Source organism: Sus scrofa, chromosome 2, assembly GCF_000003025.6.
Source record: "Sus scrofa isolate TJ Tabasco breed Duroc chromosome 2, Sscrofa11.1, whole genome shotgun sequence".
NCBI lineage: Eukaryota > Metazoa > Chordata > Mammalia > Artiodactyla > Suidae > Sus > Sus scrofa.
The window spans coordinates 66,649,269-66,673,503 of NC_010444.4; the positions used below are offsets into that span (position 1 = coordinate 66,649,269).

The following is a 24,235-nucleotide window of genomic DNA, read 5'->3' on the forward strand; positions in this document are numbered from 1 at the left end:
TTAATGAATCCACCTAGGAACCATGAAGTTGAGGGTTCGGTCCCTGCCCTTGCTCAGTGGGTTAACGATCCGGCGTTGCCGTGAGCTGTGGTGTACGTTGCAGACACAGCTTGGATCCCATGTTGCCGTGGCTCTGGTGTAGGCGGGAGGTACAGCTCCGATTCGACCCCTAGCCTGGGAAACTCCATATGTCTCGGGAGCGGCCCAAAGAAATAGCAAAAAGACAAAAAAAAAAAAAAAGAAAAGAAAAACATCTTGGGATCTTGGGAGTTCATGTTTGACCCAGTGGGTTAAGAACCTGACGCAGTATCCCTGATGATGGAGTTAACATCAGTGGGTTAAGGATCTGCATTGCCACAAGCTTCGAGGTATGTTGCAGATGTGGCTGGGATCCAGTGTTGCTGTGGCAGTAGTATAGGCCAGCAGCTGCAGCTCTGACTTGACCCCTAGCCCAGAAACTTGTAATATACCTCAGGTGCAGCCGTTAAACTTCCATGGTCTTCTTTTTGGTTGCACCACTGTGAATGTCATGGTGAATCAGGTAAACACTCATTACCACTATTAATAGCATAAAGTGTTTCCTACACAAATTAGACACTATACGGACATAACCTAGAGAAGAGTGGCATCAGAATATTCCCAAGCATTCTGAAATACTTCCCTGGTGGACTCACGAGGCCTTATAGGAAAAAATTCAAATTCTCATGGATCTTTGATGTGGAAGCTGTGATAACATCAGGGGAAAACTACATTTCTATGAAAACAGAAATCAAAGAGTTGGTGGCAGTTGGAGGACACTCTTGACTGAAATCTGGAAAATAAGCTGGAAGACGGTGTCCTTGAAGCTGTTATGTTGTTATATATTTGTCACTCTCCTAGTGTAGTGACTGCAAAATCTGGAGAATGCCTTCTTTGCATCTGCTTTTAAATCACTCACAGGTGATGCTACTGGTGAATTCTGACACTGAACCACACACTGAATCACATACGGGATGGATTTTGGAAAATCTAGGTCCTAACATTACTCAGAGGCAAGATACCTCCAGCTTTAGATTTTCTGTTATCATAAGTTTCTCTTCTTAATTCCAATAGCATTCACCAAATAGCAGTCAGAAGGAAAGACAAAAAGCAAACAGGAAAATTGTAACTGACATAAAATTATACTCATTGACAACCTTGCCATATATAAAACTTTATTCCAAGTGTTGAACAAGAAAGTCACAGAAAAAGGCTTCTGTAAATACCATGCCCCCCAAAAGGCTCTTTCTCAGTAAAAAAAGGTACAATATATGTAGTAGATTACAGATATCTAGGAACTGCTACCCAAGACCAAGAAGAAAACCCCAACAAATACCAAACTGCTATTTTCAATGAACCTTTAATGGAGAATGAAGAGCACATTATAAAAATTCAAGCCTAATTACATCATCGCTTGATTAAACAAAAAGTTACTGAACTTTATGTACTACTGTTGAAAGACAACTTACAGGACTATCTCACATTAATGTTCATTTCTGAAATTAGTAGAAATCCACCATCCAAGGATACACTTCAAGAAATATCCTTAGTAGACACAACATATTTATAAACTTTTAAAACAGCTCTTTCATATTGAAGGTTTTCTGGAATATTAGGCATGGATTGCTTTCCAACTAGTTATGTTACATTTTTATTTCTTCATTTGTGGGAGTTTTCATATGTAAAGATGTGAGCCCACTGAATTGTTTCCCAGGCTGTATACTGACAAGAGGTTTTATCTAGTGAATCTTGTCATCCTTTTGTAAACAAATAAGATCAGAATAGGGTTTCTCACATTCTCTACATTTTATATTGTTTCTGTCTAGTGTGCATTCTCATGTGTCTTCGAATGATTGAGCTACAAATGAAGCCTTTCCCACATTCATGACATCGATAAGGTTTCTGTCCAGTATGAATTCTTTCGTGCACATGAACATAAGTAGAAGTGAAGGTTTTCCCACATATCTTACATTTATAGGGCTTTTCTCCAGTATGGGTTCTTTCATGCATTCGGAAACTTTTTTGAGAACTTAAATTTTTACCACATTTTTTACACTGATACGGATTCTCTTCAGAGTGACTCCTTTCATGTATTTTAAGAGAACTGGGATTAATGAATACTTTCTCACATTCTTTGCATTTATAAGGTCCATCTTTAGTGTGTGTTATCATGTGATATTGTAAGTTATTATACCAGGCATAGGCTTTCCCACATTCCTTACACTCATAGGGTTTTTCTCCAGTGTGGATTCTTTCATGATTTCGAAGAGAACTGGGAGTACTCAATTCTTTAGAACATGTTTTACAGGCATATGTTTTTCTTCCCATGTGCTGTCTTTTGTGTATTTGTAAAGAACTAAAATAAGTGAAGGCTTTTCCACACTGCTTACATCCATAGGGTTTCTCTCCTCTGTGAATTCTTTCATGAATTCGAATAGTTTTAGCACATTTAAAGGCTTTTCCACATTGTTTACACTGATAGGGTTTCTCTCCATTGTGACTCCTTTCATGTATTCTAAGAGAACTGGGATAAACGAATGCTTTCTCACATTGCTTACATTTATGAAGTCCATCTCCAGTATGTGTTACCATGTGTTTTTGAAAGCTTGTTTGCCATGTGAAGGCTTTCCCACACTCCTTACATTCATAGTGTTTTTTTCCAGTGTGACTACTTTCATGTATTTGGAAACGGTTTTGAGATCTGAATTTTTTACCACATTGCCTGCATTCATAGGATTTTTCTCTTATGTGAGTTCTTCTGTGTGCCTGGAAGGTTTTTTGATATAGAAAGGCTTTTCCACACTGTTTACATTCATAGGGTTTCTCTCCAGTGTGACTGCTTTCATGTGTTCTAAGAGAACTGAGATAAATGAATGCTTTCCCACATTCTTTACATTTAGATACCTTCTCATTGCATTTTTGATACTCTTGTGGTTTGTGTTCAGTGTGACATCTCATATGTTTATGAAGGGATGAATGATCCATAAAGACTTTTTCACATGTACTGCATTTACATGATTTCAATCCAGGAGTTTTTTGGTTTAGATTGAGAGTTGGAATAAGGTTGAAGTTTTTTCCACATGAACTACTGTCTTTACTTTCAGGAAGTCTCTTTACCATGGCACTTCTGAAAATAATGAGAATACTATTAATTATTTCTTTAGTAATCATTATACATTTATTATATTTACTATGATTTACAGAAATAGTGTGGTTTTCTATCTTGTGTGCATTGTTAGAAACTAAATATACTAACTTTACCCTTTATATTAAAAATTGGTATTCAAATATACTAGGTATTAATACTAACTGCAAGTGAACTATTTTGCAAACAGTGAACATTTATATCGCATTTAAGGAAATGTTTTTGGTAGACATTTTCTAAGAATAACTAAATTTGAAAATGAGGCTATTTGTTTTGTTTGTTCTTTACGCCACAATTCTTGAGGCAAATGTTTTGTATAATGAGTGTGACTCACCTTAATTTCCTCCCTGGGTTTTTGTACTGATCTTCAATGTCATGATCTTTCCATTTGGTTCCTGAAATTCAGACCCAGAAAAATGATCCCAAAGAACTAGAAATTATATAAAAACTATTATATTCTAGGCCCATGATGAACTCTGACCATGCCTAGTTCCTTTATCCATGTCTATCCTTTTCCACAGTCCACATCTTGGAACAATAGTGACAGGTGAGAAACACTGGCTCTCTAATTGACAAAGTGTGGGAATTTATTCATTCTTACCTATTAAAGACAGGTTCCTGAAGGTTTCCTGCATCACATCTCTGTAGAGTTTCCTCTGTGAAGGATGCAATAAAGCCCACTCCTCCAGGGTGAAGTTCACAGCCACATCATCAATGGTCACTGAGTCCTAAACACCGAAAATATATGTAAAGTATGATGCATCATAAGACTTACAGAACTAGGAGTTCCCGTCGTGGTTCAGTGGTTAATGAATCCGACTAGGAACCATGAGGCTGCGGGTTCAAGCCCTGGCCTTGCTCAGTGGGTTAAGGATCCGGCATGGCCATGAGCTGTGGCGTAGGTTGCAGACGAGGTTCGGACCCCGTGTTGCTGTGGCTCTGGCGTAGGCCAGTGGCTACAACTCCAATTCCATCCCTAGCCTGGGAACCTCCATGTGCCATGGGCGTGGCCCTAAAAAGACAAAAAAAAAAAAAAAAAGATTTACATAACTAAACACCCACTGCATCTACAGGATCATTACATATGATTCTGTTCTTTACAAAGAGTTATTCTATGACTTGATCATGAGAAACATGGAGTTCCACAGGGGCCTAGGGGTTGAGGATTCAGTGTTGTGACTGTTGTGGCTTGAGTTTGATCCCTGGCCCAGGAACTTCTATATGTAATGGATGTGGCCAAAAAAATTAAATTAAAAAAATAAAAGCCATATATGACAAATCCACAGCTAATATTACACTCAGTGGTGAAAAGATGAAAGCATTTCCTCTAAGATCAGGAACAAAACAAGGCTGTCCACTCTCAGCAATACTATTCAACATGGTTTTGGAAGTCCTACCTACCATAGCCATCAGAGCAGAAAACGAAATAAAATAAGTCCAATTAGAAAAGAAGTAAAACTGTTGCTGTTTGCAAATGACATGATACTACACAGAGAAAATTCTAAAGATATTATCAGAAAACTACTAGAGCACATCAATGAAATCAGTAAAGCTGCAAGATATTAAATTAGGAGTTCCCGTCTTGGCAAGCAGAAATGAATCTGACTAGGAACCATGAGGTTGTGGTTCAATCCCTGGCTCTGCTCAGTGGATTAAGGATCTGGCAGTGCTGTGAGCTGTGGTGTAGGCTGGGAGCAACAGCTTCGATTAGACCCCTAACCCCCCTAGCCTGGGAACCTCCATATGCTGGGGGTGGGGTGGAGGGTGGGGGGCGGCCCCCCCAAAAGAAAGAAACTTTTGTGTAACAAAAGAAGTCATTGTAAAAAAAATGAAAAGACCACCCATAGAATGGGAGAAAAATCTTTGCAAATGAAGCAACCCAAAGAGATTTATCTCCAACACAACTCCTGCAGCTCAATAAAAAAAAAAAAAGACCAATTCAATCAAAAAATGGGAAAAGAACCTCGATAGAAAGAAATAGAAGATATAAGTAACTGAGATTTTATTAAAATTGATGATAGACAACAACTGTAGATTCATGAAGCTCACTGTACAATAAACATGAAAACACATAAATGGAGACCAAAGTATATCATACTCAAACTAGAGAAATAAACAAAGGCAGAAAGGAATATATTCTAAGAAGTCAGAGCAAAAAATTCATTTCAGGTATAAAGAAACAGATTAGAATCAAATAGGACTTCTTTTCAGAAAAACAAACAAAGCAGGAACCAGGTGGATTGATACATTTAAAGTCTCAAAATTAGAATACCACTTTCCTAGAATTCTGTTAGAAAGTGCAATTAGGAGTTCCCACTGTGGCTCAGCAGGTTAAGAACCTGATTAGTATCTATAAGGATGCAGGGTTGATCCCTGGCTTTGTTCAGTGGGTTAAGGATCTGGCGTTGTGCAAGTTGTGGCACAGGTCACAGATTCAGCTTGTATCCAGTGTTGCTGTGGCTGTGGCATATGCCAGCAGCTGCAGCTCCGATTTGAGCCCTAGCTTGGGAACTTCCATTTGCCGCAGGTGCAGCCCTAAAAAGAAAAAAATTAAATAAAAGCAAACATCTCTTATATTTCTTATATAATAGAGGCACATTGCTAAATGTATACTGATAATTCAAGGACAACCACTAAAAAAGTGATTTTGAAATGTATAACTGGTTGGCTAAGAATCAGGTAAAATCCTCAATTAAATCCAGAGAAGTTAAAAGGAGAGGGAAAACAAATGAAGAAATAAGGACAATGAATAGTAATGGTAAAAAATGTGGGTGATATTAATCTAACTATATCAACCACCATCTCAATCATCAATGGTCTCATTATAAAAGAGAGAAAAATATATTAATATCAGATTATTTATTTATGTATCTTTATTGAAGTACAGCTGATTTACAATGTTGTATGTCTGGTGGAAAGTGATTCAGAGTTCCTGTCGTGGCTCAGTGGTTAACAAATGCAACCAGCAACCATGAGGACGTGGGTTTGATTCTTGGCCTCCCTCAGTAGGTTAGGGATCTGGTGTTGCTGTGAGCTGTGGTGCAGGTTGAGGTCGTGGCTCGGATCCCAAGTTGCTGTGACTGTGGCATAGGCTGGCAGCTACAGCTGCAATTCGACCCCTAGCCTGGGAACCTCCATATGCTGCAGGTGAGGCCCTAAAAAGACAAAAAAGATTTGTTTCTCTGTTTGTTTTAGGGTGGCACCCATGGTACATGGAAGTGCCCAGGCTAGGGGTAGAATTGGAGCTGCAGCTGCCAGCCTACACCACAGCTATAGCAACTTGGGATCCGAGTTGCATCTGTAACCTATACCACAGCTTATGGCAATGCTGGAGCCTTTAACCCACTGAGCAGCGCCAGGGATTGAACCTACATCCTCATGGATTCTAGTCAGGTACTTAACCCAATGAGTCACAACAAGAATTCCATGTATTTATTTAGATTATTTTACATATGTACATAAACATATAACACATTTATATATATCCTCTTCTGTTATTATTATTATTATTATTATTATTATTATTATTATGGCTGCACCTGTGGCACATGGAAGTTCCCAGGTCATGGACTGAATCCAAGCAGCAGCTGTGACTTAAACCAAATCCTTTAACCCACTGTGCCAGGCCTGAGATTGAACCTGCCCCTCCACAGTGACCCAAGCTGCTGCGGGCAGGTTCATAACCCCTGTACCACAGCAGGAACTCCCCATTAGTACCCTATGCTAAACTGTTTTATATATAGTAGTTTACATCTGCTAATCCCAAACTCCAAATTTATCCCTCCAGTACTGCCTTTCCCCTTTGGTAAGTGTAAGTTTGTTTTTTGTCTGTGAGTCTCTTTTTATTTTGTAAATAAGCTCATTTGTGTCATATTGTAGATACCCTATAAGTGATGTGGTGTTTGTCTTTCTCTGACTTTCTTCACTTAGTATGATAATCCGTAGGTCCATCCATGTTGCTGCAAATGACATTATTTCACTTTTACATCTTTTTTTTAAATCAATTCATCTGTTGATGGACATTTAGGTTGTTTCCATGTCTTGGCTATTTTGTTAATATTGCTGCTAGGAACACTGGGTGCCTAAATCATTTCGAATTATAGATTTGTCTGGATATATGCACAGAGGTGGGATTGTTGGATCACATGGTAGATTTATTTTCAGGTTTTTTAAAAACATTTTTAAATTGTTTTTTTCTTTTCATGGCCACACCTGCAGCATATGGAAACTCCCAGGCTACGGGTCATATCCAGGCCTATGCCACTGCCATAGCCACGCTGGATCCTTAACCCACTGAGTGGAGCCAGGGATCAAAAATGCATCCTCACGGACACTGTCGAGTTTTAACCTGCTGAGCCACAATGGAAATTCCTAGTTTTAATTTTTTAAGGAGGCTCCATATTGTTTTCCATTTTGACTGTACCAACATGGATTCCCATCCACAGTGGAGGAGGATTCCCTTTTCTACACGCCCTTTCCATTTTGCTTATGTTCTCTTCTAGGAGTTTTATGGTGTCATGTCTTATATTTAGGTTCTGAAGGCATTTTTTGAGTTTAGTTTTGTGTATAGTGTAAGGGAGTGTTTTAACTTGATTGATTTACATGCAACTCTTCAGTTTTCCCTAAAACCACTTGCTCAAGAGACTGTCTTTCCCCATTATATATTCTTACTTCCTTTGTCAAAGATTAAATGTCTAGGAGTTCCCGTCGTGGCTCAGCAGAAACAAATCTGACTAGTATCTATGAGGACGCAGGTTTGATTCCCAGCCTTTCTCAGTGGGTTAAGGATCCGGTGTTGCTGTGAGCTGTGGTGTAGGGTGCAGACGTGGCTCAGATCTGGCATCGCTGTGGCTGTGGTGTAGGCCAGCGGCTACAGCTCCGATTCAACCTCTAGCCTGGGAACCTCCATATGCTGCCAGTGTGGCCCTAAAAAGACAAAGAAAAAAAAAAAAAGGATTAAACGTCCATAGGTGTGTGGGTTTATTTCTGGGCTCTCTGACCTGTTCTACTGATCCATATGTCTGTTTTTGTGCCAATGCCACACTGTTTTCATTACCAGAGCTTAGAATTATTGTCTGAAGTCTGGGAAGGCTATTATTCTAGCTTTGTTCTTTTGCCTTAGAATTGCTATGTCTTTTATAGTTCCATATAAATTTTAGGACTATTTGTCCTAGTTCTGTGAAAAAATGTGGTTAATTTAATTGAGATTATATTAAATTTGAAGAATGATTTTGTAATATGGCCATTTTAATAAAATTAAATCCTTCAATCCAAGAGTATGGGATAGCTTGCCATCTACTGATTAATTTCAATTTAGTATATCAATGTTTTATAGTTCTCATCATCCAAGTCTTTTACCTCTCTGTTCATGTTTATTCCTAGATATTTTATTATTTTTGATGACTTTTTTTTTTTTTTTCCTTTTCAGCAGCCCCCGCAGCATATGGAAGTTCCTGGCCAGGGACAGAATTCAAGCCATAGCTATAGCAACATCAAATCATTAACTCACTGTGCCACTGTGGGAAGTCCCTTGATGAGATTTTAAAAGAGATTTTTTGTTTGTTTGTTTGTTTTGGGTTTTTTTGTTTTGTTTTGTTTTGTTTTTGGTCTTTTTGTCTTTTTTTTTCCTAGGGCTGCACCCGTGGCATATGGAGGTTCCCAGGCTAGGGGTTGAGTTGGAGCTGTAGCCACTGGCCTACACCACAGCTACAGCAACGTGGGATCCGAGCCACGTATGCAAACTAAACCCAGCTTACGGCATCCCCGGATCCTTAACCCACTGAGCGAGGCCAGGGATCGAACCCTCAACCTCATGGTTCCTAGTCGGATTCGTTAACCACTAAACCACGACAGGAACTCCTAAAAGGAATTGTTTTTATACTTTCCCTTTCTGATACAGCAATACTATATTTTTAAAATGACAATCATGTGTTGTCTACAAAAAACTTATTTTAAATATGGAGTTCCTGCTGTGGTGCAACAGGACTGGCAGTGTCTTGGGAGTGCTGGGACACAGATTCAATCCCAGGCTTGGCACAGTGTGTTAAGGATCCCATGTTGCCACAAATATGGCTTAGGTTCCAACTATGGCTTGGATCTGATCCCTGACTCGGGAACTCCATATGCTGTGGGGTGGCCAAAAAAGAAAAAAAAAAAAAAAAAAAAAAAAGCTATACAGGAGTTCCCGTTGTGGCTCAGTGGTTAGCAAACCTGACTAGCATCCATCAGGACATGGGTTTGATCCCTGTCCTCGCTCAGTGGGTTAAGGATCTGGTGTTGCTGTGAGCTGTGGCTAGGCCAGTGGCTACATTTCCAACTGGACCCATAGCCTGGGAACCTCCACATGCCTTGGGTGTGGCCCTCAAAGACAAAAAAAACAAAAACAAACAAACACAAACTATATAAACATGAAGACACAGGTGGATGAAGGTAAAAGGATGGAGAAAAAGGCACCATGCCAAAACTAATCAAAAGATAGCTGGCATTGGTATTTGAATTTCAGACAATGTAGATTTCGGATCAAGAGAGCTCAGAGGTCAAAAGGGACATTATATTATGACATTCTCCAAGAAGACATAACAATCCTTCATGTGCACATACACAGCATTAAAGGGGCAAAATACATAAAACAAGAAGAATGCAGGGTGGAATACATGAATCTATTATTATAGTCATACACCATCACCCTCTCATCATAAGCTATATGTGAATATATATATATATATTATAGTAGGCAGAAAATCAAGAAGGACAGATTGAACTGAATAGTGCTATGAAACAACTCAAATTTAATTAATTAATTAATTAATTAATTTTTGTCTTTTTGTCTTTTCTGGGGCTGCACCCACAGCATATGGAGATTCCCAGGCTAGGGGTCTAATCGGAGCTGTAGCCACCGGCCTATGCCACAGCCACAGCAATGCCAGATCCGAGCCGAGACTGCAGCCTACACCTCAGCTCACGACAACGCCGGATCCTTAACCCACTGAGCAAGGCCAGGGATCAAACCCACAACCTCATGGTTCCTCGTCGGATTTGTTAACCACTAAGCCACGATGGGAACTCCTCAATTTAATTTTAATCTATGACTATTTCGTGCAACAAGAGCAGAATACACCTTCTCAAGTTTGCATGGAACATTCAATAAGATAGAGCGCACTTTCTGGGACATAAAACATACCTTAACAAACCTGAAAGAACTAAAATCATATAAACCATGCTCTTAGAAGTCGAAGGTGGAATAACATGGTGGTTCAAAGGGTTAAGGATCCGACATTGTCACTGCTGTGGCAGTGTTCAATTCCTGGCCTGGGAACTTGTGCATGCCATAGGGGTGGCCAAATAAACAGAAAAAAAGAACCCAGAGGCATTAATCTAGCAATGAGTAACAGCAAGAGAGTTAGAAAAGCCCCTAATAAGTACAGATTCCACAACACACTTCTAAACAATACATGGAATCAAAGAAGTCTCAGAGTTCCCGTCATGGCTCAGCGGAAAGGAACCTGACTAAGATCTCTGAGGATGCAGGTTGGAACCCGGGCCTTGATCAGTGCGTCAGGGATCCGGCGTTGCTGTGAGCTATGGTGTAGGTTGCAGATGAGGCTTGGATCTTGCATGGCTGTGGCTGTGGTGCAGACTAGTAGCTATAGCTCCCAGTTCGACCCCTAGCCTGGGGAACTTCCATATGCCTTGGGTGCAGCCCTGAAAAGCAAAAAAATTTTTTAAATTAAAAAATAAAAAATAAGTCTTAAGAGAAATTAAAATATATTTTCAACTAAATTGTAGGATGCAGCAAAAGTCTTATTTACAAAGAAATTTATGCCATCATTAAATACAGCAGGGGAAAAAAGATCTGTAAACAATAACGCAAATACCTTACCTGGAAACAACAAAAAGAAGATATAATCATGAAGTAAGCAGAATAAAATTATAAGAATCAGAAATGAAACTAATGTAATTGTGGGAAACTGGAGGAGAAAAGATTTTAAGCTAGTTCTTTGACAAGAGTAACAACACTGATAAATATCTAGTTAACATCACTAGAAGGGAAGACAGAAATTACTATTATCAGAAAAGAAGAGGGGGGAAATAGAAATTTAAAAGGATTTAATAAAATCCAACTTCTATTTATGATCACAAACAAGTAAAATAGGGAACTTCTACTTCCTGAGAAAGCACATATTCATGAATCCCCTAGCTAAATCCAAATATTTGTTCTCTAGGACATAATTATCTCTGTGAAACATCTGAAAGATTCTCCAACAAGATAACTCTTGGTGTTAATAAGACACATACCAACACTGAAAGATAATCAATTGTGTACACCCCCACTGAACTTAGACAGAGAAGGAAAGGCAGTTCAAATGAAAAGGAAGTCTTTTAAACAAATAATGGTGGAATACAAACACAAACAAGACAGATGTAGACACATGACCTGCATATTTCTGCAATAAAACCCTTGAAACACATCACAGATCTAAGTATAAAATGCAAAAATAATAAATTCCTGGAAATGTATGGCAGAATTTGGCACAACAATGTAAATCAACTATACCTTAATAAAAAATAAAATAAAAAATAAATTCCTAGAAAATATAGATAGAAATCTAGGTCACATTAGGTTTGGTGATGAAATTTCAAATCCAACAACACAAGGTTTATAAAACAAAAAACATATAATTTCACTTCATTAAAATGAAAAAATGCCTCTTCTGAGAAAGTTGAGAGAATGAGAGAATGTTGAGAGAATGAATGAATGGACAAGCCATAGAATACGAGAAAATCTTTGCAAAACACTTATGTGAAAAATGACTGGTATTCAAAATATCTAAAGAACTAATTCAACAGTAAGAAGATAAACAACCCAATAAAAAATGGGCAAAATATCTGGACAAGCAGCTTCCCAAGGAAGACGTACAGAAGGCAAAGATGAAATATGAAAACAGGCTCAACATCAAATGTTAGCAGGAAATTATAAATGAACCAAAGAGACATCACTACACACTTCCTTAATGGTTAAAATGCAAAACACTCAAAAACACCAAATATTGGTGAAGATGTGAAGATAATCCTCATTCACTGCTGAGGGGAATGGAATTGGGTGTCTCTACAATGGAAGACAAGTGTTCTTCTAAAACAAAATAAACTCTTACTATATATAGTAAGATCCTGAGATCACAATCCTGGTTATTTGTCCAAATGAGTTTAGCTGTTAAGCTTACAAAACCCATATTTACGGGCTTTAGTCATAACTGGCATGAGTTATAGGTAAGCAAGATACCATTCAAGAATCAAATAAACAGGGGGGAGGGAGGGACTGGGGTTTGGGACTGGCACATGCACAGTGAGGTATATGGAATGACTGGCCAAAGGGGACCCGCTGTGTAGCACAGGGAACTCTACCCAATATTCTGTCATAAACTGTGGGAAATAATGTGGGAAAAGAATCTGAAAGAGAATGGATGCGTGTACACATATAAGTCAATCACTCTGTTGTTCAGCAGAAATTATCACACTGTAAATCAACTATACTTCAATACAACTTTAAAAAACAAAAAAAAAAGTCCAATAATCAGTGGTGTAGCCATGAGACGAAACACTGATAGAAAGAAATGGGGGGAGTTCCCGTCGTGGCTCATTGGTTAACGAATCCGACTAAGAACCATGAGGTTGCGGGTTCGATCCCTGGCCTTGCTCAGTTGGTTAAAGATCTAGCATTGCCGTGAGCTGTGGTATAGGTTGCAGACACTGCTCGGATCCTGCGTTGCAGTGGCTCTGGTGTAGGCCAGCGGCTACAGCTCTGATTAGACCCCTAGCCTGGGAACCTCCACATGCCTCGGGAGCGGCCCAAGAAATAGCAAAAAGACAAAAAAAAAAAAAAAAAAAAAAAAAAAAAAGAAATGGGGTATTAAGCTATGAAAACATATGGAGAGGAGTTTTCGTTGTGGCTCAGTGGGTTACCAGCCCGACTAGTATCCATCATGAGGATAAGGTTTTGATCCCTGGCCTCACTCAGTCAGTTAAAGATCCGGCGTTGTCACGAGCAGTGGTACAGGTTGCACGATGTGGCTTGGATCTCACGTTGTTGTGGCTGTGGCGCAGGCTCTGATTTGACCTGTAGCCTGGGAATTTTCATATGCTGCAGGTACAGCTGTAAAAAAGAAAGAAAAATATATTTGCCAAATCCATACGTCATGTAACACAAAAAGTCTACATTGATGTAATCCGTGCACATTAATGCATCAGTATTGGTGCAGCAATTGTAACAAACAGAGCAGTATGCAAGATTTTAAAAATAGTGACTACTGTGTGGATGCAGAAGGGTTATATGGGAACTCTGTAACTGCTGATCAGTTTCTCTGTAAACTTAAAAATGCTCAAAAAAACGAATCCTGTTTTTTTTTTTTTAAAAAAGGATTGACTCATTACAACCCACCCTGATGACTGCCTGATGTTTCACTACATGTGATGACCATTGGGTTGGGTTCCTCATCAAGGATGTCCCAGTCAAGGGATGAAAGGCAGCAACTCTCCACTGAGCCCATCATGCACCAGGCTGAACTGTCATCCTTAGTCTCTGTTCTTCCCACACCTGTGCCTTCACTTAATCCCAAGCAACTACCCAGGGAACCAAGGTGTAGAAGGGTGGCTCCTCTAGCACCAGAGCATCTTTCAAAGGACTGAAAAAAGAAATACCATCTCTCCACTGGGAGAAATAACCCGAGGGCCAAGGTTTGGCTCCTCATATCACAAGAAGGGGTCAGAAGCTGAGCTGGGCTGCTGGTCTGCTGTTTCCAGGACCAAAGTCATAATAAGCACTTCAATGGAGGCCTCTATTTTTTATTTCTTTGAAGGGCCACACCCATGGCATGTGGAAGTTCTTGGGCTAGGCCACATGCATGGCATATGGAATCAGGACTGTAGCTGCCAGCCTATGTCACAGTCACGGCAACATCAAATCCTTAAGCCACTGAGTGAGTCCAGGGGTTGAACCTGCATCCTCAGGGTCACTATGCTGGATTATTAACCTGTGGAGCCACAATGGGAATGCCTTTTTTTCCCCTTCTTTTTCTTTTTCTGATTGCAGCTTTAACGGCATATGGGACCTAGGGCAGTGCCTTACATCAGAAGCTTATGGACAGTGTAAGACCCCCCCCCCCCACTTCCAGAGAGTGTGCAATCACCGCCAGAAGGGTTAGAAGCCTCCACATTGTTAGGTGGTATCTATAACCTGGAGGGAGAATACCAAATGGAGGACATAAACAACCATGCCCTCCAGATCCCACCCAGGCTCCAGACACAATTTCAGCTGACTAAATCAATAGGAAACAGACTCCAGCACGGATGAAGGCCCCAGGACCAAACTAATTTAAGGAGCTGGTAAACCTCAAAATAAACAGAACCAAAAGGAATGGTTAAAATTCACACTTAATGACCTAAATCCTCCTTCTTGTTTCCCAAGCCCCCTACCCTTTTTTCCTTGAGACTACCTGACCTATCACGCAAAATCCTAACTCTAAAAAAGCCCTTGCTCCAATAGCGGGGAGCCTGAGTTCTCTCTGCCCAGTGCTCCGGGCCACTCTTTTGGTCGATAACCTGCTTACATCTCACTGCTCCAGCCTGTTTCTCTTGACTCTGCCATCCTAACACACATGACACCAAATTTTTTAAATAGAGTTTTAAGGAACCCCAGCTTAAGTTGGGTTTGAACCTCTTGCTGTGCCAAACTGAGACTGTGGGTGTTGTCCTTCATAACCCAGAGGACAAGGGTCTTTGATGCAACAGATGAAGGACTGATAGCTCCAGAGGTACTTAAAAGTTTTGGTGAGTCTTCTGCAATCTCACCACCTATTGGCTACCTTTTCCTGTCTCTTCTCTTTTACTTTCTCTCTAATAACTACTCTTTTTAAAGTAGTGACTATTGGAGTTCCCATCCTGGCTCAGTGGAAATGAATCTGACTAGGATCCATGAGGATACAAGTTCAATCCTTGGCCTTGCTCAGTGGATAAAAGATCCGGTGTTGCTGTGAGCTATGATGCACAGGTCACAGACAAAGCTTGGGTGTGGTGTGGCTGTGGCTGTGGTATTATAGGTCAGCGGCTACAGCTCCAATTTGACCCCTGGACTGGGAACTTCCATATGCTGTGGGTGTGGCCCTAAAAAGACAAAAATACATATATAAATAAATAAAGTAGTAAGTATCTTTTGGGCTGACCTCATTCACTGGGTATAATCATGCTTCTAGTCACCAATCCCCCCACACCCAAAAAACCAGCCTCAGTCACACCTTCACTCTAAACACAAGTAGGTTCCTGCTCAGACATCAGCCAGAACCACTGTTAGGAGGGCCCCCTTCTCATACTCCTGCTCCCAGAGTACCAGGAATTAACAAACTGCCAACTCTGGGTCCACTGTGTATAGAACTCAGGTGTGGTGGGCTCGCCAATGTGGGAGTTCAAGGCTTCTCCGAGAAGATAAAACTCAAAAAGCCCAGATAAGAAATGCCAGACCCTTATCCGCCCACCTATCTCACTGTAGTTGTTACAATGTTCCTAAGGACCTCCCCACTCCAGCAACTTGGCCTACTCCTTCCTACCCCTACTAGGAAAGGTATATGGCCCACTCCTCACTTCCTACCCTTGATCAACCTGGACTACTCCTTCCTGCCCACTACTAGAAAAGGTATGTAGCCCACTCCTTACCCCGCCCCTACAGGGGCAACATATGCCCCCAACCAATCAGCAAGTGTAGTGGAAGACCCCATTCTTCCTCAACCAATCAGCAGGTCCACAGGTGTATGGCAAGACCACTCCTTGCGCTCCTCTGTCTTTGGGCTATAAAAACAGACATGCCCATGCACCCAGGGTTGGCTCTCCCTGATTATCAGGAAGTCTGCCTGCTGTGTTAGCAGTGTTTCCTGCCTCAATAAACTTGTCTTTTGTACACCTTGGTTTAAATCCACAAAATTCTTTTTCCACCCTTGTGCAGAGACTGCAACGACCAATGCCATACATGCCAGCACAGCGCAGGGTGCAGGGAAAGCTCCCCAGCAAAGAGCAGCTCAGAGAGCAGGAGCCTCCAGGCTTTCTTATCAGCAGGTAAGAAGCACCAGGGGAAAGGGAGGCGGTGAGACTGACTTTGAGTAGACAAACATCGAATATGTGGATCCTGACTACCCACTACAAGAATAAAAACCTTAAGAAAAATGGGCTGCCAACTTAAAAAAAAAATTAAAAAAGGACAACATGGGAGTTGTAAATTTTATTAGGGACAAAATTGAAAGCTGACATGGCCCTGGGGGCTCCAGGGCACAAGGGTCTTTCTGTGACCCCCATTTCTTGTACTTGGAAATGGGCCTCATTCGGCCACCATGACCTTCCCTGAGTTCCTAGGGACAGGTTCAGACTGTTATGATCAGGGAAGGGAGGGACAGTCAAGCAACAATAGTACAACCTTGGGGCAGAATCCCGGTTCCCTCTCAAGGGATACACATAATAATATAGGCATCTTATACACTTAAGCTTAAGAGTCCTTCTTTTTCCTTCTCCCTGACTTGATGGCACCCTAAACACAATCACCCATAAGCTAAAGATTAGGCACCCTGAGCACAACTGCCTGTGGGTTAAAGATTATTAACACATGATGTTTTTCAGGAACTTTCCTAGTTTCTTCTAATCTCTGATCAATATGCCCTTTTTGCAAGTATTGTTATTCTAGGCAATAACACAGAAGACTACCATCACGAACGGACCAAGATCGCCTGACTCCCAACTAAGATTCCCCCAAAAGAAAGAAGAATGCATGTATGCCCTACATGAAAACCCATTTTTCTCCTTTTTACTATAAAACTCTCACAATTCCTTCTAATGGGGTGGGGGAGGGCGTTAGCCTGGTGTGACCCTCCTTTGCCTGGCAAAGCAATAAAGCTCTTTTTTCTCCTTTACCCAAAACTCTGTCTCTTTGTTTCAATTCAGCACCGGTGGAGACTGAATTCCGACAACAAAACGAGGAATACAGCCCTGGAGGCAGAATCTATCTTTCTTTCTTTCTTTCTTTCTATCTTCCTTTCTTTCTTTCTTTCTTTCTTTCTTTCTTTCTTTCTTTCTTTCTTTCTTTCCTTCCTTCCTTCCTTCCTTCCTTCTTTCTTTCTTTTTTTGTCTTTTTGCCTTTTCTAGGGCTGCTCCCTCGGCATATGGAGGTTCCCAGGCTGGGGGTCGAATTGGAGCTGTAGCCACCAGCCTACACCACAGCAACGCCAGATCCAAGCCACGTCTACAACCCACACCACAACTCACGGCAACGCCAGATCCTTAACCCACTGAGCAAAGGCAGGGATCGAACCCGAAAACCTCATGGTTCCTAGTCGGGTTCGTTAACCATTGCACCATGATGGGAACTCCCAGAATTTTTGAGAGCTCTGAGAAATAGCTCAGAAGAGGGAAGGGGGACACTAGGATATACAGGAGTTTAGGAACAAAAGAAAACTAGGTCCAGCAATCCCACTCCTGGGCATCTATCCAGAGAAAACCAAGACTCACAAAGACACATGTACTCCAATGTTCATTGAAGCACTATTTACAATAGCCAATACATGGAAACAACCTAAATGTCCATCGACAGAGGATTGGATCAAGAAGATGTGGTACATATACAAAGTGGAATATTACTCAGCCATTAAAATACGCACCTCAGCTCTCTGGGGCCAGGATCCTAGTCTTTGTTTTTAACACCCTGAGTTTCCTCAGGACTCACCACTGGGAGTGGCTGCAGTCTGTGGGCTGCTAGAAGCTGGCACTCCTAGTTTCGTCCTTCCTGAGTGCCCTCAGAGCTCATCAGCTCACTGTAAGTGGTGGCTACAATCCTGCAAGACTGTGAAATCCTTTGTTTACTGATAAGGCAGACAATGTTTTATTGCTCAGGTTTTCAGCACTGGATTGTTTGTATATAAAGAAACACTAAATGGATGAAGGCTGAATCTAAATTGGTGATCTGAGGGGGGCTGGAGTTCAGAGCAGAGGAATGAAGCAAAATATATGCGCAGTGCATCTTAAGCTACTTTTCCTTCTTAGTTTAATTTTAGCTTTTCTACATAGGAAACCACTGCAAAATTTGATTCTTTAAACAGATAGAAGACTGCAAAGCACAAAAAAATGAAAACCCCCTTTCTAACTAAAGGCACAAGGGATATTATAGGTTTTCTCTCCACTATAGTTAACATTGGAGATACTTTCAGGAATAAGAACGATATCACACTACATTTGAGGTTTGCAAATTAAGCCTTTGAATGGGCTAGGAATTTGAAAAATTTACATAAACTGAAGTGTTTCAATTAAAATAGAATTCAAGGAGTTCCTGTCGTGGAGCAGTGGTTAACGAATCTGACTAGGAACCATGAGGTTGGAGATTCGATCCCTGGCCTTGCTCAGTGGGTTGAGGATCTGGCATTGCCGTGAACTGTGGTATAGGTCGCAGACGTGGCTCGGGGTGGGTGTGGTGTAGGCCGGCAGCTACAGCTCCGATTAGACCCCTAGCCTGGGAACCTCCATATGCTGCGGGGCAGACCTAGAATAGGCAAAAAGACAAAAAAAAAAAAAAAAAAAAGAAGAAGAAAGAAAGAAAAAAGAATTCCATTCAGTCCCCCCACATCTATTAAAATAGAAATTCATTTGTTTTAAGAACAGTAGAGGCCTAGAGTTCCCTGGTGGTGCAGCAGGTTAATGATTTGGCACTGTTACTGAGGTAGTTTGGACCTCTGCTGTGGTGTGGGTTTGATTCGATTCCTGGTCCAGGAACTTCAACATGCTAGAGATATAGCCAGGAAAAAAAAAAAAAAACAGCAGAGGCCTTTTAGATGTCAAAGTGATACCGGAAAGATGGTACTGGAATCTGGGTTCTTGTTCACAGTGGTCAGCGGTTGAAGAATGAACACCGTGAACACACAGGCAGCAAGCAAGCAAAGTCTTTGTTAAAGAAAAGCAAATAGCTCCCAGGACAGGCTGGGAGCGGGGAGAAGAGCCCGGCTTTCCTATTGCCCTTTAGGGGTTTTTATCTCGTAAAGGTGGGGAGGGGTACCAACGTGGGGTCCAGAAAGATGTGATTTTCTCCCATTGGCCTTGCTCAATTACCTGTATCAGTCCTTGTCCAACAGGGGTTTTAGGGTTGGAAAAGTCCCTTTTAAGTTTTGTGGTTTCTTTGTCCTTTTTTTTTTTCTTAGATTAAGTCACCATTCCTCTCATCCCTTTTTTATCAGTTGAGGAGTGGACTAGAGATTCGCACTTCCTACAGTAAACAAAGTCTGTGGGGAATTTGCATTTCCCATAATAAAACAAGGCCTGTGGAGGTGTTACTGCCTAGAGCCCTTAAGCTGCAAATGTTAATCAATAGCCATATCAAAGGAATGTATGGAGCCCTTGCTCCTACACTAACTACCTGAGATAATATTCTGCCTCATAGGGACAGGTACCTATAAACAAATGTAAAAGCACCTGAAAACTTAAATGCACTCCCATCTCTGGTCTGCGGTTTCTCTTGTGTAAATGAAACAAAAATTCTAATTAACTTCCCAATTTTCTTTCCTTAAATGGCATTTGTCAATCAACATCAAACTTTATTTTTATTTATTTATTTATTTTTGCTTTTTAGGGCCACACCCTCGGCATATGGAGGTTCCCAGGCTAGGGGTCGAATCGGAGCTGTAGCTAATGGCCTACACCACAGCAGCGTGGGAATCTACCAAGTCTTGGCCTACACCACAGCTCACAGCAATTTGGGATCCTTAACCCACTGAGGGAGGCCAGGGATCGAACCTGAGTCCCTATGGTTGCTAGTCAGATTCATTAACCACTGAGCCATGACAGGAACTCTTCAACATAAATTTAAAAGCCCAAATGTTAATGGTAACTAGAATCAAGGCACTGTAATCTAGAATGAAGAAAGGAATCCAAGAAAAGAAACACAAATATTGGAATCAAAACATATAAATAGACTGTGTCCCTACAATTCAGAAAAAAAAGTCCATTTTCAGAAAGTTGAGGAGTTCTGGTTGTGGCTTAGCAGAAGGAATCAGACATCATGTCCATGAGGATGTGGGTTTGATCCCTGGCCTTGCTCAATGTGTTAAAGATCGGCATTACTGCAAGCTGCAGTGTAGGTCACAAAGGCAGCTCAGAACTGGTGTTGCTGTGGCTGTGGTGTAGGCAGCTACAGCTGGTTTAATACCTAGTGTGACCCGGGATGGGAGTGGGGTGGGGTGGGGGGAGGGGGTGGAGTTGAACATCTTTCCAGACTTGAGAGTCTAGATAAACTGGATTGAGCTAGAAGCCCTGTCAAGGGACACCCGAGCGGCGACGAGAATAATCTCTGAGAGCTTCCCATACCCCCCTCCACACACCCTGTAAGCAGGGATGCTCTCCATCCCCCAAGTCTTCCATTACCACATGTCTGCAAACTCTAAGCCAGATTCAGGTTAAAGTTCTGATCCAAATGGACTCCCAAATTCGCAGACCCTGTCCCCAGGACAGAACAGCTCATCCTTACAGATTTCTCGATGTGCAAAAATTACACTGAGTGCACCTATATCATGGAGGCCACACTCAAATATAACATTTAAAATGCCAAATAAAATAAAATAAAATAAAATGCCTAGGACAGGAGTTCCCACTGCGGCACAGTGGGTTAAGAATCCGACTGCAGTGGCTCAGTTGCCAAAGAGGCAAGGGTTCAATCCCCAGCCTGATGCAGTGGGTTAAAGGATCTGGCGTTGGTGCAGCTGTGGCACAGTTTGCAGCTATGGCTGGCATTCAATCTCTGGCTAAGGAACTTCTACATGCCACACTCATGGCCATAAAACAAACAAATAAAATGTCTGGGTCAAAGGAAATCACAATCACAACCCAGAAATGGTGTCACCCCACACCTTTGTGCCCTTGCACCCCCAGATTTCAGGGGTCTGCAGCTTCGCACAGTATAAGGAGAACTTCAGCGGTGGGTGTGAGCAGGTAGGAGCAAGTGGAAGGCGGGGAGCTCTTCAGGAAGAGCCAACTGGACCTTCGAGCACCTCCTTTCACAGGTCAAACGGGAACTGAGCTTGAAGACATTGACCTCAGGCTCTGCCACCCATTACAGGTGCTCCCGACCACCAAGATACTTTATAGGAAATATCCAGAAAGGCAAAAATAGAGTCAGAAAGCAGATTAGTCATTTCCTAGGCCTGAAGATGCTAATGGTCATGAGTTTCACTTTGGGAGTGATGGAAATGTCTGTCCTAAAATCAGTGCGGTGAGAGTGGAACAAGTCTTTAAATATGATTAGCACCACTGATATATATATGTGTGTATATATGTGTATATATATATACACACACACACACACTTATGGCCATACTTGCGGCATATGGAAGGTCCCAGGCCAGGGGACTGAATCTGAGCCACAGCTGTGGCAACTCTAGATTCTTTAACCTGCTGTGCCAGGCAAGGGATAGAACCTGCACCTCAGCAGCACCTGGCCGCTGCAGTTGGATTCCTAACCCACTGCACCATGACAGGAACTCCTACCACTGATATTTTAAATATACAAACCCTGTTTGAACAATTCAGCAAAATCACTCAAACCAGTGTTTATGTAGAAATGAGAGAAGAAAATCATAAGCCACTTTCAGTAATTCACTTAGAAAACCCCAAATATCTATTCCTTTCTGAAAAAAATAGGTCAATTATTATTTCCAAGGCAAGTTTATTTACTACATAATCATACTTGAATACTTTTATTCTGCAAGTCTAAATCCTGGAATTTCATTTGAAATTAACCAACAGCAGAGTCCATAGAACTCATCATAGGGAATGAAAAAAAAGTGAAACAAAAATTTTTTTAAAATGGAGTTCCTGCTATGGCCCAAGAGGACTGGCAACGTCTCTGCAGTGCCAGGAAGGTTTGATCCTCTGCCCAGCACAGTAGTGAGGCAGAATAATAATTCAGGTAGTTAGTGTAGGAATATGGGCTTCAATATATTCCCTGATTGATGTTCATGGTTTAAGATTTGTAAAAACTAGGAGTTCCTATCATGGTTCAGTGGTTAATGAATCCAACTAGGAACCATGAGGTTTCAGGTTCGATCCCTGGCCTTGCTCAGTGGGTTAAGGATCTGGCGTTGCCATGAGCTGTGGTGTAGGTCGCAGACGCAGCTTGGATCCCATGTTGCCGTGGCTCTGCTGTAGGATGGTGGCTGCAGCTCCGACTGGACCCCTAGCCCGGGAACCTCCATGTGCTGTGGGTACGGCTCTAGAAAAGGCAAAAAGACAAAAAGACAAAAAAAAAAAAAAAAAAAAAAAAAAAATTTGTAAAAACTAATCAAGACAAACCAGCCTTGCTTATTGGAAGATTAACTATTGAAAGTACACTTGAGGAGTTCCTATGGTGGCTCAGTGGTTAACGAATCTGACTAGGAACCATGAGGTTGCGGGTTTGAGCCCTGGCCTTGCTCAGTGGGTTAAGGATCCGGCGTTGTCGTGAGCTGTGGTGTAAATCGCAGACGTGGCTCGGATCTGGTGTTGCTGTGGCTGTGGAGAAGGCCCACGGCTACAGCTCCGATTAGACCCCTAGCCTGGGAACCTCCATATGCAATGGGTGTGGCCCTAGAAAAGACAAAAAAAAAACCAAAAAAACAAAAAACAAAAAAAAAGAAAGTACATTTGATTTACATCAACATGGGAGTTAACCCCTGACCTAAACATTTGACTGCTTGCTAAAGAATGTAAAGAGTGGTGACTCTAAGTCTAGGAGAAAGAAGAGCAAAAGGATCATAAAACTTACGGAGCATACCCTAACTCCCTATTGCTGAGGGCTGATACAGGTACACTGCGGAAGGCCAAAGGCCAAAGGGAAAAAGAACGGATAATCTGGAGCCCACGTACTCCTTGTCTTTAACAAATAAAAACCTCCACAGAACAATAGCAAGGGGCGGGGGGGGGAAACCTCTTCCTCTCCCTCCCAGTGTCTGTGCTGGGAGCTATTTGCTTTCTTGTAATAAAGACTTTTGCTTGCTTGCTGCCTATGTGTTGTCCAAGTTCATTCTTCGGCTCCGTGAACAAGAACCCGAATTCAGGTAATATCTTTCTGGCAGCAGTAGGTTAAAGGATCTGGCATTGTGACCACTGTGGCATAGGTCAAAACCACAGCTCAGATCTGGCCCCTGGCCTGGGAACTCCATATGCCACACAGCGGCCAAAAAAGAAGGGGGAAAATGTCTTAATAAATGAAAACACCATAATATTTTTTCCCCTAAAATTCACCTCTTTTACTTTTACATATTCCATATGGTCTTTCAAGTACTATTAATTTAATACATTTCATACTATTGAAAAAATAAACTTAACTGAGTAAATATTTTGAAGGGCACTAACCCAAGGATGGGAACTGGTCACAGGGCAGATTGTTCAGAAATGTGTCCCAAAAACCTCCTGAAATCAAGCAGTACCCTGTGGGGCTCCTGGGCACAAATGCCTTTTTGTGGCCTCCCAATTCCAGTTTTTAGGACAGAGCCTCCAAGACCTTCCCAAGAGTTTCAAAGGGCAGGTTCAAACAGCTGCTAATCCAGGAAGGGAGGGGATGCAAAAGACAAGGAAGGAACCATCAAAAAACAACAGTGCACCCTTGGGGCAGAGTCCTGGTTTCCTCTCAAGGGATACTCGTAAAGATGTAGGTATCTTGGACACCTAAAAGAAAAGATTACATTCCTTACAGTTTAAGGAATGAACAGCTTAAAAATGAATAGCTTGGAGCTGTTTTTTGCCTTTCTCTCTAGCTGGACTGAATTCTAAACACAATCACCTGTGAGCTAAAGATAAGACACTCTGGGCACAACTGCCCCTGAGTTAAAAGACTGTGCTAATAATAAGCACATGGTGCTTTTCAGGTACTTTGCTAGTTTGTCTAATCTCTGATCAATATGCCCTTTTTGCAAGTAGTGTTATTCTAGAAAAAGTCAAGACGCAATAACCACCACCTGCATTGGACCCCTGACACCAGCTTGGATAATTAAGATTCATGAAAGAAAGAAGAATGTGTGTTTGCGCCAA

At 41.5% G+C, this 24,235-nt stretch overlaps 1 protein-coding gene across 4 annotated transcripts in view; it reads right to left on the minus strand.

Moving 5' to 3' along the window:
* Window positions 1,175–24,235, minus strand: part of LOC106508100 (zinc finger protein 791-like) — a 60,906-nt gene continuing 37,845 nt past the window's right edge. For all 4 annotated transcript variants that reach the window (XM_021083744.1, XM_021083741.1, XM_021083743.1 and 1 more), the window contains 3 exons: window positions 3,765–3,891; window positions 3,498–3,558; window positions 1,175–3,145 (listed from right to left, as the gene is read on the minus strand). In XM_021083744.1, the coding sequence (XP_020939403.1) occupies window positions 1,819–3,145; window positions 3,498–3,558; window positions 3,765–3,798 (1,422 nt within the window). In that variant the 5' untranslated portion in view covers window positions 3,799–3,891 and the 3' untranslated portion in view covers window positions 1,175–1,818. The remainder of the gene's footprint in view (window positions 3,146–3,497; window positions 3,559–3,764; window positions 3,892–24,235) is intronic.